Source organism: Triturus cristatus, chromosome 5_2 (genome assembly GCF_964204655.1).
Source record: "Triturus cristatus chromosome 5_2, aTriCri1.1, whole genome shotgun sequence".
Lineage (NCBI taxonomy): Eukaryota > Metazoa > Chordata > Amphibia > Caudata > Salamandridae > Triturus > Triturus cristatus.
Window position 1 is genome coordinate 393,927,114 of NC_140588.1, and position 16,766 is coordinate 393,943,879.

General features: G+C 51.0%; 1 protein-coding gene across 1 annotated transcript in view; it reads left to right on the plus strand.

The window, feature by feature from the left end:
- ABCA13 (ATP binding cassette subfamily A member 13) overlaps positions 1-16,766 on the plus strand; it is a 2,655,493-nt gene that overhangs the window by 246,978 nt on the left and 2,391,749 nt on the right. The window contains exons 9-10 of the mRNA XM_085606362.1: positions 2,396-2,464; positions 2,555-2,718. Coding sequence (XP_085462488.1) covers positions 2,396-2,464; positions 2,555-2,718 — 233 coding nt within the window. The remainder of the gene's footprint in view (positions 1-2,395; positions 2,465-2,554; positions 2,719-16,766) is intronic.

Genomic DNA, 16,766 nt, shown 5'->3' on the forward strand with positions numbered 1-16,766 from the left:
GCGTAATTATGGTGTGGAGGACTGAAGGGACTATTTCTCCCTTTGCACCTAAAATATAACATTATCAGGCTATCTTAGGATCTGTGGCACTCTTTAGTAAAACACCATTCACATTTCAGGCTGCTTTTGTATTTCATACCTAATCTCTTTCTTCACACTAAATCTCTTTTAGGACTGTGGAAGCCAGCAGTTATTACACCAAAGGCAGCTTTCACGATAGACTAACAAATGGAGGGAAGGAAAACCTAGTCCAGGATTTTCAGGCAACATCTCATTGTGGTCTTCTTCAGTGCCATGTGCCCTTGAGAATGGGAGTGCTTACTGATATCTGTAGCGCTAACCCCAGCATGAGAGCTTTCAAAGATTCAGACTTAGAGGTTTAGATTTTCTTTGATCATGGTGGGAATAATTGGTCTGCACTTAGAAGGAAATCAGAGGGTGAGATGAGTAGAAAAGACATAAGTTATATTTTTTTCTTGTGGTAAAAGAATTTCAGTGCAAGTTCATGTGAGAAAGCATATCATTGGCACTGATTCTGAGTCACTGTGATGCAGGTCTTGGAAAGAGAAAAGTGTGACAATGATAGTTTGGTTTACTTACTTGTCATTGCCCATCACAGAGTGGTTCTAGCCTTTAAATCTTACAGCTTTACCTACTACTAGGAGAGAGATGATTGGAATGAAAGAATAAAAGACTGTCTTCTGTCTCGCTAGCTGTATTAACAGATTCCTTTCTGTCTGACAGAGGTCCATGCAGAGATTCCTCTCCAGCTATGCCTTGGATATCTGAGGCTGAAAGGCTGTTGTAAGAGTTAATGGTCCCAGCTTCCCTATTATTCCCAAGGAAAGACATCTTCAGGTCCTGCATGTGAAGCATGCTTGCTTCCTGTGGAACAACTCTCTTGTAGCTTAAGAGGTCTTGGAAACAGAGGGAGCTCTAGTGGCCGGGAAGAAACCATTTTGAACTACTTGCCCCTTGGCATTTTTTACTGCCTACTTCTGTGTATTATCTTAACAGTGCCTAAGGAATATAGAGGTGCCTCTGAATAAAAGTGGCCAGTGCTAAAGAGAAATTCCATTTGTTAATGGGCATTTTCCAGTGCACCTGAACTGGAATTGTTAAGAGCCTTTTTGCAACTTGAACAAATGAGCTGTTGTCTAAGGACCCTTTCCCGAAATTGTGGAGATGTCAGGGCATACAGAGCCAAAGTCCCAAAAGATTTTCTCAGAGTTGGGACTTAAAATACAATATTTAAGGAGAGCCAGTATGAGATGTTAATTCTTCCTGAAAATGATGAAAAAGACACAGCTATGGTTATTTATTCATTTCATTTTTCCCAATCTGAGCTTTTTGCTATGAAGGACACATTTACAGTGAGACAGCTTTGCTGATGTATCCAGTCCTGTGAAATCTGTCTTGGCTACAGATTCCAGTCTTGACATGTTGAATATTTCCAACCTCAAAAGTATGTGTGGTCATAACTTGCATTATTAGATGGTGTGTAATAATGTGACATTAAACAGAATTATACAAGTTACACAGAATTACATGGGGGGCGTAACCCAGTATTTATTGCTATTTTCTTAGCGCAAAATACATTCTCACTTCCAAAAAGGACCTTAGGGTGCATTTTGTGCAAACAAAATGGATTTAAATGCAACAGAACGCGAACAGCAGTAGCCAGCAACTGCTTGTGCTTGTTAAATTCATTGTTCCTGTGGTAGAATTTCCGTGCCAAATTACTCATAATTACATGAACAGGCATAATTGCATTATTTGTGGTAATTTTGCATCAAGAGAATAACACAAAATTACCGAAATTACTCCAGTTTCTCCGTAGTAACTAAAATTTTGCCTAGGCCTACTCAAAACCTTTTTCGAAGTCTGAAAGTAATTGATTTTTCTGGGATGAACTACTAACTTTTGACCGACTGCACTGCAACGAATCGTTGGCTGCAAAATGTTCCTGAGACCTAGTCTACCACACTCCAAAGGTTAACATTTGGGTTTCACTTTACCAATGATTTCAGGGACACAGTTATATTTTTTGTTATTATTCCTTATTTGCACACCAAACTTTCTTTGTATTTATTTCCTTTTTATGCATTTAAATCTTTGCTTTTTCTATTTTCTCTGGATAGCTTTTTCCATCGTAACCGGATTTGTTGTTGCACATGTAAGAAAGCCATGCTGCTTGAAAGAAGCTACCCATGGTGTACTTGAAACCAGGTTACCACCAGAACACCCCCATTTCCTACTTGGAAAACCAAATTTGCCACTTTGATCCACATCCACAAAGCACAAACAGTTGTCAGTCTTCTACATCCATGTGGGAGAAAATTAGGTTATACAGTTATTGTCAATCAATTCATTCTCCTCTGTGTATTTGTTTTAGCATGAATGTATTGGCTTCCTGTCTATATGTAGTTTTGTCTTTTATGCAATTGATGCTCTAATTCAGGAGGTAAACAAAGACTATGGCGAATGAGCAGATGCATTGATGTATACAAATACCTTCATCTTATAGCTCTGTTCTGTTGTCTTATCTTGACAGGTATTTTTCAAGTGGAATAGTAGTAGTATGATGGAAATGATGTTCCAGGAGATTGAAAAGATCTTGCATAATTCCTCAGAAGACAGCTTAGTTGGGAAGTTGGTTTCAGTCTTAAACCACATCATTCAAATTCCCAAAGGACTTTCTGAAGACTCTCATGATTTGTAAGTCACATTAGTCATTTACACAAAAGGTCAATTAACTTTTAATTGCAAACCAATTTGAAAGTTTCCTGATGTATGTTTTTGTGAGGGCAGGGTTTTAAAGTAATCTAACTTCCAGAATTCATATTATGTCTATAACCCACAGTTATGTAGGTGTAATGAGAATAAGAGATCCTCAACAGCAAAGAAACATTTAATTAGGGATGGCATCATTCAAAATATATTTGCATTTAGACATTGTGTGTATCTTAAAACATACATTTTTGGATCACATATCACAGATTTTGAATGATGGAATTGTGCAAACATGGGTGTTTGAAAATCAAGCACTCCAATATTTGCTTGGGCTGAAGGGGATGGATCTCTTCACCAGATTTATTTTCTGGTGGAGGAAAAATGTTTAGTGTGCGAATGCTTATTTCTGCTCTACTTATTCCAGCATACCATCTGCTTCATTAATAATCTGTTTGATGATGGGTGGATTAGCATGTGGTGCAATTGATATAGTGGATTTTGTAGTGTGTGCTGGGGTGGGAAGTAAGGTTGATTTAATACATCGTGGTGATGGCAGCACCTTAACTCGTCAGTTTCCTGACTTTTTATGGCAAGACCACTGTTATCATATTAGGCAACCTTAATTCTATTGTAATTTAGGATTGTTCTTGGAATGTTTTTTAATGTGTGTTGTTTAATAATTAACTAGAAAGTTTAATGAATTGTAGTATTTCTGCAAAATATGTGCAGAAATAGCACCAAAGAATTAGGACTGTATGCTATCAGTGTACGTGGCGTGTGTCTGTTTTGCTTGGATTCTGTTTTGGGTGTGACTATCATATGGAGTATGTTTATTAAGAGTCTTGGTGCTCTTGTAACGAATATATGACGTTACAACGCATGCAATTACAATGCATGCTTTTACAACACAGGTGCCGATTACGATTCGGTAAAAACCGGGTACGAACCGTCGGTCGGAGAGTTTTCTCCGTCCGACGCGTACCCGGTCGTCAAAAACTACCAACATGGAATTACGATTCGCACGGAAACACCATTTCCGTACGATTCGTACAAAAGCCCGACCGACGAAACATTTTTTACAAATTCGATCCGGGAACGCGCCGACCTGACATCGGGACGCTCGCAGCCTGCCATTCACGAACCAGGAATTACGATTCGCACCGACGTCATCCCGCACGGTGAATATTATCCGGCAGCCAAAAACTGCCGGGAAATCAGGACGACACGAACAAGGAGTACCAGTACGCGACGGACAGACAGGACGACGCGAACAAGGAGTACCAGTACGCGACGGACAGACAGGACGACGCGAACAAGGAGTACCAGTACGCGACGGACACACAGGACGATGCGAACAAGGAGTAACCGTACGCGACGGACAGACATGGACCCGAACCTACGTGTCATCCCGGCCCTCATAGCAGTCGACCTCCTCTACAGGTTACGACGCAGACGCCGCAGAAGGTCAGAACAACAAAGGGAGGGGGGAAGGGGGGGGGGTGGCAGGACCAGGGCAGGCCACAAACCCCCCACCAAAGTCACACAGCACACATGCCCTGGACATACCTGACTCCCAGGCCCTGGTCACTACGAGGGGGTGGGGGCGTGTCCAGCCAAGCCAGCGACCGCCACAACGGAAGTCCTTCACGACGCGAACCGGCAACACAACCAGACAGGTACGTCGTACGAGTCGTATCACGCCCACACCTACGTCACCCCAACAATGGCGGGACGGCTCGTACCCACGTGGCAAAGGCCTAGGTACGGCCCGCACAAGCATCACATAGCGTGGGGACGGACATGTACGGACCGTACCCCCACCCCGTATGCATGGAGCGTACCCCCACCCCAACAGTGTAAGTACGACCCGTACCCTCACCTCGTATTCATGGAGCGTACCCCCACCCCAACAGTGTAAGTACGACCCGTACCCTCACCTCGTATTCATGGAGCGTACCCCCCATGCCAACAGTGTAAGTACGACACGTACCCCCACCCGCGTATGCAAGGAGCGTACCACCAACCCCAACAGTGTAAGTACGACCCGTACCCCCACCCCGTATGCATGGAGCCTACCCCCACCACAACAGTGTAAGTACGACCCGTACCCTCACCTCGTATTCATGGAGCGTACCCCCACCCCAACAGTGTAAGTACGACCTGTACCCTCACCTCGTATTCATGGAGCGTACCCCCCATGCCAACAGTGTAAGTACGACACGTACCCCCACCCGCGTATGCAAGGAGCGTACCACCAACTCCAACAGTGTAAGTACGACCCGTACCCTCACCTCGAATGCATGGAGCGTACCCCCACCCCAACAGTGTAAGTACGACCCGTACCCTCACCACAAATGCATGGAGCGTACCCCCTATGCAAACATTGTACGTACGACACGTACCCCCACCCGCGTACGTATGGAGCGTACCCCCACCCCAACAGTGTAAGTACGACCCGTACCCTCACCTCTATTCATGGAGCGTACCCCCACCCCAACAGTGTAAGTACGACCCATACCCTCACCTCTATTCATGGAGCGTACCCCCACCCCAACAGTGTAAGTACGACCCGTACCCTCACCTCGTATTCATGGAGCGTAACCCCCATGCCAACAGTGTAAGTACGACACGTACCCCCACCCGCGTTTGCAAGGAGCGTACCACCAACCCCAACAGTGTAAGTACGACCCGTACCCTCACCTCGAATGCATGGAGCCTACCCACATTCGTGTATGTCATGAGCGTACATATTGTGAAATAGGAGGGGTGTGTGCAGAGTCCTCCCAGCAGTGCCCTGAGACAGGAGGGGTGTGTGCAGAGTCCTCCCAGCAGTGCCCTGAGACAGGAGGGGTGTGTGCCTAAAACTCCCAGCAGTGCCCTGACACAGGAGGGGTGTGTGCAGAGTCCTCCCAGCAGTGCCTTGAGACAGGAGGGGTGTGTGCAGAGTCCTCCCAGCAGTGCCCTGAGACAGGAGGGGTGTGTGCAGAGTCCTCCCAGCAGTGCCCAGAGACAGGAGGGGTGTGTGCCTAACACTCCCAGCAGTGCCCTGAGACAGGAGGGGTGTGTGCCTATCACTCCCAGCAGTGCCCTGAGACAGGAGGGGTGTGTGCAGAGTCCTCCCAGCAGTGCCCTGAGACAGGAGGGGTGGGGGCCTATCACTCCCAGCAGTGCCCTGAGACAGGAGGGGTGTGTGCAGAGTCCTCCCAGCAGTGCCCTGAGACAGGAGGGGTGGGGGGCTATCACTCCTAGCAGTGCCCTGAGACAGGAGGGGTGGGGGCCTATCACTCCTAGCAGTGCCCTGAGACAGGAGGGGTGGGGGCCTATCACTCCCAGCAGTGCCCTGAGACAGGAGGGGTGAGGGCCTATCACTCCCAGCAGTGCACTGAGACAGGAGGGGTGTGTGCAGAGTCCTCCCAGCAGTGCCCTGAGACAGGAGGGGTGTGTGCAGAGTCCTCCCAGCAGTAAACTTGTAAACTTGGGGATTTATAGAGCGCAGTTGTTGCCCGAAGGCATCCAAGCGCTAGGATAACCGAGACCTACAGAGAGCAGGGAAGGAAAGAAAAAAAAAAAAAAAAAAAAAAGAAGGGACAGTGGTTTAGCAGGCAGATATGAAAAGGTGGGTCTTCAGTTGCTTGCGAAACATAGTAAGGTTCTGGGTGGCTCTAAGATGAAACGGTAGAGCATTCCAGGCCTTAGCTGCATTGTACATGAACGTCCTTCCGCCGGTTCTAGATCTTTTTATTCTTGGAACTGCTGCTAAGAGAGTCTGGCTGGAGCGAAGACTGCGATTTGGGATGTAATGAGTGATCAAATCACGGGTAATGATGGGTCCCATATCCCAGAAGGCTTGATGGGCTATACATAGCGCCTTGAACAGAACTCTCTGCCGGACCGGTAGCCAATGGAGGCTAGTCAGTCCGGTCCTTACTGAGTGTCTGTGCGGGATTTTAAGTAGAAGGCGAGCTGCGCTGTTCTGTACAGTTTGCAGCCTCCGAAGAGTGTATTCTGGTGCACCCAAATAAAGTGCGTTGTTAAAATCAAGACGGGAGTGAATGAGCCCTTGAATGGCAGCCTGTTTGGCTTCCAGGGGGAGGAGGGGGAAGATTTTATTTAGCACTCTCAGAATGCCAAAACATGTGGCTGACAGTTTTGTGGCTTGGACATTGAAAGACAGTGAGCTGTCCAGCCATACCCCAAGACTTTTGATGGTGCTTTTTGGGGTTGGGGGTGGTCCTAGGCATGGGGGCCATAGGGGAGGGGGAAGTGCCGGCTCTGAGGGTCCTAGGAGCATCAGCTCAGTTTTTTCTCCGTTCAGTTTCAGGGATGATGACGACATCCAGCTCCTCACTTCCTCCAGGCATTCTCTGAGCCCGCCTGGCGCAGTTCGAGATGCCTCCTGCGCCAGTGAGACCACCAGCTGCGTGTCATCCGCATATGAGATGATTTTAATTCCAAATGGGCGGACGACACTGGCCAGTGGTCTCATATAAAGATTGAATAGCGCAGGGCTCAGAGAGGAGCCCTGAGGAACTCCACAATTTAGAGGTCTACTGAAGGAAGCTGAATCGCCATCAAAAACCCTGAAGGATCTGTTCCCCAGAAAGGATTCAAACCATGCCCAAGCTTTATCCTTGATCCCCACACAGGACAGGCGGCTTAGTAGGGTGTCATGACACACTGTGTCGAAGGCCGCGCTTAGATCAAGGAGGATCACTGCCACTGATCCTCCCTGATCCAGGATTTTTCTCGCTTCCTCTACGACCATGAGGAGAGCGGTCTCTGTCCCGTGCTTAGGTCTGAAACCCGTCTGAGTGGGATCCAGTATGTGGTGGTCCTCTAGATAGTTCACTAACTGTTGGTTCACATATTTCTCCAAAACCTTGCTCAACCAAGGGAGCAGAGAAATAGGGCGGTAGTTAGCCAGCTCAGACGGGTCTAGATTGGGTTTCTTGATCAGTGACCTAACCATGGCCTGCTTCCATACGGGTGGAGCGGTGCCAGAGGAGATAGAAGAGTTTAATACCTCTCTGATGACGGGCAGGATGGTATGGGATGCTGCCATTAGGATGTCAGGAGGGGCAGGGTCGGCCGGAGAACCTGATTTGACACTGAGGGCTAGTGATTCTAAAGTGGGGAGGTCTAGTGGGGGAAAGTGAGTTAAGCTGTAAGGGGTGGAGGAATGTGACAGGCTAGGGAGGTTACTAGGTTGAGTAGACCGGTCAGTGTTTGGGGAAGAGAAAGTTGAATATATTTTATTAATTTTCTGATAGAAAAATTTGGCAATGTCATTACATTGAGTGACCGATTTCTCGACATGCACCACAGGGGATGGGTTCGTAAGCTTTTTAATGATCTGGAAGATCTCTTTGGGTTTGGATCTAGCATTCAGGATTTTTTCGGCGAAATACGACGACTGAGCTGCTTTTATTTGAATTTTGTACTCGTTGATGGTTTCACGGTACCGGGTTTTGTTATCAGCCGATTTGTCTAAGCGCCAGCGTCTCTCCTCCCTTCTACAGATACGCTTTTTTTCTCTGAGAGATTGGGTGTACCAAGGGGCAGTTTTTTGAGGCCGCTTCAGTACAGTCTTGCTCATTGGGAGAGTAGAGTCAAGAGTGTAGGAGATCCAGTTGGTATATGCCTTGTTTGCTAGGGCGCGATCATCCTGAATTTCTGGTTGTGAGCTAGCCAGTTTAGTGCACCACTTATCAACCTCAAGGCGCGTCCAGGCTCGTCTGAGTTTGGTGGTGGGAGCCGGAGGAGAGAATTTGGGTATGGTCCATTTGAAGGGGATTAAAAAGTGGTCAGTCCAGGGTAGGATAATACCTGGGTCCACTGTGATCTCAGAACAATTTGAAAAAATAGGATCCAGTAGATGGCCTTTTTCATGGGTGGGGGAGGAGACACGTTGAGTAAGTTGTAGAGCCGCTAGATCATCTGATAGGCTAGCAGCTGAAAGGTCCGAGGGGGAGTCAAAGTGTAGATTCAAGTCGCCCAACACGGTAAAGCTAGAGGAGGTGCTGACTCTGCTGGCCACATTCAATGGCAGAGTTAGAAGGAACTGCTTAGGGGGGCCGGGCGGGCGATAAATTAAAGTGCCTGAGAAGCAGATGTTAGGAGAGAGGTTGATGTTAAAACCCGTGCTCTCGCAGTCCGAGATGGTCTCAGGAGAGAGTCGACAATGATATTGCTCCTTATGGATGATAGCAAGGCCTCCTCCTCTCCCTTTTGGCCGGTCTTGCCGTGTTATTTGATAGCCGGTGGGGAGGGCCTCTACTATCGCCCACCCCTCCTGTCTCAGTGCCCTGAGACAGGAGGGGTGGGTGCCTATCACTCCCAGCAGTGCCCTGAGACAGGAGGGGTGTGTGCAGAGTCCTCCCAGCAGAGCCCTGAGACAGGAGGGGTGGGGGCCTATCACTCCCAGCAGTGCCCTGAGACAGGAGGGGGGTGTGCAGAGTACTCCCAGCAGTGCCCAGAGGCAGGAGGGGTGTGTGCAGAGTCCTCCCAGCAGTGCCCTGAGACAGGAGGGGTGTGTGCAGAGTCCTCCCAGCAGTGCCCTGAGACAGGAGGGGTGTGTGCAGAGTCCTCCCAGCAGTGCCCTGAGACAGGAGGGGTAGGGGCCTATCACTCCCAGCAGTGCCCTGAGGCAGGAGGGGTGTGTGCAGAGTCCTCCCAGCAGAGCCCTGAGCCAGGAGGGGTGGGGGCCTATCACTCCCAGCAGTGCCCTGAGACAGGAGGGGGGTGTGCAGAGTACTCCCAGCAGTGCCCAGAGGCAGGAGGGGTATGTGCAGAGTCCTCCCAGCAGTGCCCTGAGACAGGAGGGGTGTGTGCAGAGTCCTCCCAGCCGTGCCCATGGAACGCAAAGGGTGGAGTCGCCACAGATACCATGCCCACAAATGTCAGTCAGGTGCACAAAGACCCTGCAGTACATGTACCACATGTGTGCGAGGCTGGAAGTATACACATGCATAGGGCCAAAAAGAAAACATGTCCACATGAAGTCATGTCAATAGTCCACATACACAAGTACAATGACTACCAAGGATGCCACGAATGATGCAGGTGGAGAATGGCTCAGCATGCATGTGAAAAGTTGAAGGAGTCCGTCACACACCCAGCTAATGTACACACAGCTCTGCACTAAATATTGGGAACACCCTGCAGGGAAGAAGTCAGGGTACACAGAGGAAGGAAAACACCTTGGGACAATTGCAACATGCAGCAACTGCTTACATTAATTGAGAAAGCTAGCTAACACCGTGTGATGGCACACAGATCCCATGGTCCCCCCTATGAACAGCACACTACTACATTTCCCACACAGCCAACACATGAACACCACCCACAACCATGTAGCAGCCCCACCGACAGCAATGCCAGCAAAGCAGGAGTGTTCCAAGGCCAAAAAATAAATAGCTTTATTCAGCATGATCCAAAAACTGGTATGTAGAAAGTTCAATATTTACAAAGCCCATAGGGCAGTCCAGGAGTCACAGCTGGATGGGGGACACAGTGGGATGCATGTCCCCTAGCTTGCCTGCACAGTTACAAGCCGTTGTCTTCCACAGGGGTGAGGGCATCAAGTGGGGGGGAATGAACAGGCACCGCAGGGACAGGAGGGCGAAGGGTAGGCGACGTGGGTGCAGGGATGGAGGACTCCACCACAGGGGGTGGGGCAGGGCCAAAGGCGGATTCTAGGAGCGCGCTGCACACCTTGGCAAGGTCCTCCAGGGACTCCCCTGCACCCGAAGGAACCACAGGCCCCAAGGAGGGGGTGGGTCAGAGGGATGGGTCGCAGCGCCACTGGGGGAGGGTGTGGACAGGGGGGGGACTCAAGCACCCTGACCGGGGACTTCCTTGACCGCTTGCGGGGTGGTGTCACTGTGGGGCTCAGGGACAGAGCGGCCATGAAGGAGTCTTTGGGGGAGATGTGGCCAGGAGAGCTGAGGGGAGGGGATTTGGAGGGAGTGGATTGGGTGGAATGCGGACTCCCACTCTGGCTGCGTGTCACACGTTTGCCCACCGACCCAGTGGGTGTGCCTACTTCACCCTGTGTGTGCGTGTCAGGAGGTGTGCGGCGGACCTTCCCTGCTGGTGTGGTGCCTGTGTCTGTTGTGGTGGGTGCATGCTTACGTCTGTGTGTATGTGGGACAGGCATGGGAGTGGGAAGTGTGGAAGGAGCAGGGGTAGGGGGTGGGACGTAGCGCTGCAGGAGACCCACTGCTGCAGTCAGTGTGGAGTCTATGGACCTCAGCAAGTTGCGTTGGTCAGCCTGCGATGAATGAATGCCCTCCAAGTATGCCTCCATGTTGTTGAGGACCTGGCTGTGGCCATGGAGGACATTAAGGATCGCAGTCTGACCAATCTGCAACTGCCGCTGGATGTCCACAGACTCAGCATTGGCGGCAGCAGTGGAGACAGGGGCAGGGGGTGCGGTGCCTGGCAGGAAGGAGACATGTGGGGACCGGGCACGTTGGGAAGGGACACGAGCAAGTGGGAGGCGGCTGATGCCAATGGAGGGGGCGGTGCGAGATGTAGGGCTGCTGTCAGATGGTGGTGCAGCCACCGCCCACTCGGAGAGATCATCCTCGGACCCGTCAGCTTCATACTCTGTTGTGCCAGTCGACAGGTCCCCGGGTTCACTCTCCTCCGCCTCTGTCCCACTCGAAGTGCCAGGCACGATGCCACCGCTGGCACTGGTGCTCGGTCCCTCCGCGCCGTCTGTGTCCATGTCTCCCTCCGTGTCCCCGACGATGCTGTGGGCAGGGTGAAGAGACAGAAATTATTCATACACCTGTATACATATGTCACATGAGTCAAATCTACTTAGGTCACAGTGCATAGCCTGAAACAAAGGAAGAGTTACAACTACAAAACAAGGTACATATGTAGGCCCTGCAAGACACAGTTGTGTGACCCACCATGCCATGGAAAAACTATGGAGAGCATGACACAATAGCAAATGAGATGACATGGAATTTTGACTGAGGAGCAAGGCCCTGGGGACAATCCAGCACTGCATCTGCACCACACAGCGTGGCAGGAAATAGGGATGAGCAGGGACCACATCCAGGAACTAGAGGCACATGCAGCATAGGTAATACTGAGAACATGCCCACCCTGACTGGCACAATGCACCTTGAGTGTATGTCCAGACAAACATCACACACTGGCCAGTCCTAGCAAGGAGATGACAGGTCTTGACATGTAGGCCATGCCCGCACCACCCACCCCCTACATGAGACAAATCTGTGGAGACACAGGAAGCACTTACATCGCTTAGTCAGGGTGAAATACACATGGGATGCAAAACTTCAATATTGCACACAAACTACCCAAGGTGCAGCAGTCCAAATTATCATGTACAAATGGGCATCATCAGATGATTGCAACAAGACACAAAGGCAATGGCGACCGTGAGTATGTAATATGAAAATCAGGTCAGGCTGTACAGTGGACACTTGTAATACATCTCACGTCAATATACATGGTGCCAGGGGACAATGGCACAGAGCACAACCTATGCTGTAGACACAGAGATTGTCGACATTCTCGGATTACACACATGATACCTAGGAAAAGATGCCCCTGGGGACAGTAGTGGCCACACAACTCCATGCTCCTGAATGGGAATGACTGCAACACACGCTAACATCCCTGCACTATGCGTAACGCACTATCATGCACATCATGTCACAGACCACCACATGGGACATGCCTGCTGGAAGGCCTCGCACTCGAGAGATTAACTCCCATGTCTGGAATCAGCATTAGTGCCAACTGCCATGGAACCCACAAGTCCAGAACTGGACAGGGCACAGGCAAGGTCACTAAACCTGTTACACACCACCCCCACACATGATGCTGCAGGCATTGTACACTTGGAGAAGGTGTCAGGCTACATAACTTTGTGATGGAGTGACTACACAGAGACCAGGCAAAACATTGCAAGGTGGGGAAGGGAGGCAGGAGAGCCCTGCAACACTGTGGGTAACAGGATCTGCACAGCACCATAAACCATGGAAGTGTATCCATGGAACAGTGCACTTACAAATGCTGGTGATACACAACAAACACACACATGTACCTACCCCCTTCCGGCTGCTGCATCTCCTGTAGGCGCCTGTCGAAGTCAGGAAAGACCACCGCCAGCACACGTTTCTGGATGTGGGAGAGACGGCGGCACCCGCGGTTCTTATGGCTCTCAGGTGAGTCCCCCAGCAGGACCCGTGCGATCCTCCGCGTCCAGCACCGGATATCCTGCCAGCGTTTCCTCACCTGGGACAGGCGCCGCTTCCGACCATCCGCACTCCTCGCGGCGCTGACGGCGTCCAGCCATATCTGCTCCTTGGCAGAGGCGTTTACCTGTGAGGATGGACAAGTGACACTACATCAATACACCTGGCACATGTCACAGGGACACAGATTAGAACACATTTGCTGTTTACAACAAGGCCTAGTATGCATCCAACGCATTGCACCTTTGTCATAGGGACATGATCCTCTGGGGGAAGGCCAAAAGCAGTACGTGCCATTGAAAGGACACAGGTGGAATGAGGGCAACTACACAATCAATTATCCAGGCTCACACTATGCATCACACCCACCCCTCCTGTCTCAGGGCACTGCTAGGAGTGATAGGCCCCCACCCCTCCTGTCTCAGGGCACTGCTAGGAGTGATAGGCCCCCACCCCTCCTGTCTCAGGGCACTGCTAGGAGTGATAGGCCCCCACCGCTCCTGTCTCAGGGCACTGCTAGGAGTGATAGGCCCCCACCCCTCCTGTCTCAGGGCACTGCTAGGAGTGATAGGCCCCCACCGCTCCTGTCTCAGGGCACTGCTGGAACTGATAGGCCCCCACCCCTCCTGTCTCAGGGCACTGCTGGGAGGACTCTGCACACACCCCTCCTGTCTCAGGGCACTGCTGGGAGGACTCTGCACACACCCCTCCTGTCTCAGGGCACTGCTGGGAGGACTCTTCACACACCCCTCCTGTCTCAGGGCACTGCTGGGAGTGATAGGCCCCCAGCCCTCCTGTCTCAGGGCACTGCTGGGAGTAATAGGCCCCCACCCTTCCTGTCTCAGGGCACTGCTGGGAGGACTCTGCACACACCCCTCCTGTCTCAGGGCACTGCTGGGAGGACTCTGCACACACCCCTCCTGTCTCAGGGCACTGCTGGGAGGACTCTGCACACACCCCTCCTGTCTCAGGGCACTGCTGGGAGGACTCTGCACACACCCCTCCTGTCTCTGGGCACTGCTGGGAGACATCAGGCATTCCCCCCCCCCGGGACCCCCTCTACAGTACATAGCATGTGTGTCACACCTGGACACAATGGCAGAAGTCACAGTCACTAAAAAGGGACACAGTCAGTGCCAGTGGACACTGCACTCACCTGATAACCTGGTCGCCCGTACAGCATGGGGTACCGTGGGAGGATCACATCCACCAAAGCCATGTTCTCCTCCAGGGTGAATGGCTGTGACCTCTCCACAGCCCTTGACATGGTTCCAGGGAATCAGTAGCAGCAGCTGGGTCGTGGAATACAGAGATGTGCAGGCAAGTGCTCCCTCATGGGACCTGGCTGCCTTATATCTGCCTTGCTGGCCCATCTCATGCACAGGAGTACAGAGTGATTGGTCACTCACATTTGCATCCTATGTTTCCTCCAATCCCTTCAAACCTAGCAGTCTGTGGGTTCTCAATCTGTTTTTTTGTCCAAAGTAGATTTATTCCAACTGAATTCTGCCGTGCAGCTTCCTGACCAAATTCAAAATTTGAACTTGGTCTCCATGACAACCAGCATGCATGTAGGCCTTAATACTTGTCCCTCATGTGTCCCCTATGTAATTTGGAGCTTGACACACAGGTACGGTGCGTTCCGGGGCCCTAGGGCACCCAAAATGCATTGCAACGTCCCGTACACGCGTGCCTACGTTCACTATCACTCTGGGTGTCCACGCGTATGCGTACTCGTAGTGGTACGGGCCGTACACACGCCTGTACGCTCCCTATCACTACGTGTACGCATACGCGAGGACACCCAGAGTGATATGGAGCGTACAGGCGTGTGTACGGTCCGTACCACTACGAGTACGCATACGCGAGAACACCCAGAGTGAAGGTGAGCGTACACACGCGTGTACGGTCCGTATAACTATGGGTGTTCTCGCGTATGCGTACTCATAGTGAAAGTGAGCGTACGCACGCGTGTACGGTCCGTACCACTACGAGTACGCATACGCAAGAACACCCATAGTGGTAGGGCCGTACACGCGCCTGTACACTCCCTATCAGTATGGGTGTCCTCGCGTATGCGTACTCATAGTGGTACGGACCGTACACGCGTGCGTACGCTCACCTTCACTATGGGTGTTCTCGCGTATGCGTACTCATAGTGAAAGTGAGCGTACGCACGCGTGTACGGTCCGTACCACTATGGGTGTTCTCGCGTATGCGTACTCATAGTGATACGGACCGTACACGTGTGCGTACGCTCACTATCACTATGGGTACACATATGGCAGCACTCCCATAGTGATAATGGAACGTACACAGGCCCTCTTAGCAGCAGTACGGCGGCTTTCACACATCACTGTGGTGACAGGCAGCACACAGGAAGGAATAGGGCTGACATACTTGTCCATGGATGGACATAAAGGCATTGTCTGGGCAGTACTACATGTGTGGGGCACAGGTGTGACAGGCTGTGATGTGGAACATTACTCCTGAGTGGAGAAGGCACCAGATGTATGATGAGATGTGTACAGATGTAATGTGTGATGGTGCAATGTGTGCCAGGCATGCCCTTGACTCCTTTGACATGTGTGCATGTCGTATTGCACACTGGGGATGAGCGTCACTGGCATGGCACGGACACCAACACACGCAAATGTCCCCTGATGGCCGGAACAGGGGTTACCACACCTGACTTGTCACTACCCACGGTGCATGATGTGACTATGTCATGTATGTGTGGGGGGTTCCCATTAGGTTGATGTTGGAGCACCCTCAAAAGCTGCAGCTGTTGCAGCAACCAACATGTGTATGTGTGTAGATTGACATGGCACACTGTTCCGCACACCATGTCACATGTGGTATCGGATGTGAGGTGCGTATGTATGCATGGGACACGGATTAGCGTGATAAGGACATGTCTGCATCCTCTCTATGAATGTGTGGTGAGTCATTACATGTGCACCTTCATGGCAAGGTGTGTGGGCTGTCCTAGTGTAATGTCATGTGACCTGTGTCTCTAGTGTTCTGCTACCAGTCTCTGCAATCGGCATCCTACTTCTGCTGATGTGTGGGTGTATATCACTCCTGTGTTGCGTCTGGCTGTTCTCTCGCACTGGGACACAGCTAATCCCATGGCATGGCATGTGGAGGTTCTCAATCTCCGTGTGTAGCTGGGTCTTGGTAGGAGTGTCACCTGCCAGCCATACGTGTCCAGGGCATGTAGCACATACCTGACTCCGTATGTAGCATATGTGTATTAACAGATTAACATGTGCACAGTACATATAAATTGTTGTTGTAGTGCACTCACTCTTCCTTGTCACTTCCACATTCCTGCAGAGCGCTGCCTCTTCCACGAGCAATTCCGGACTTGGCTGCCATGCGGGAGAATGATCGTATCCGGTTCTACCGCTTCCCCCGACGGTTGATTCTGGAGTTGACGGCGAGACTGGCACCACACCTGGAACCGCTGCACAGGTATCCTACGGCACTGACACCCAAGCTGAAGGTAATGGCAGCCCTACATTTTCTAGCCACGGGTACCTTTCAAAATACCATAGCTCATGTTGGTGGCATGTCCCAGAGCATGTTCTGTCGTGTGCTGCATGATTTCTTAGAGGCCATGTTGATTCACCTGGATGACTTCATCAAGTTCCCAACCCCTGAAATGTTGACTGGTGTCAAGCGTGAGTTCTATGCCCTGGGAGGGATGCCCCATGTCATTGGGTCCATAGATGGTACACATGTAGCTTTGGTACCACCACACGCACGGGAGGTAGCGTACCGCAATCGCAA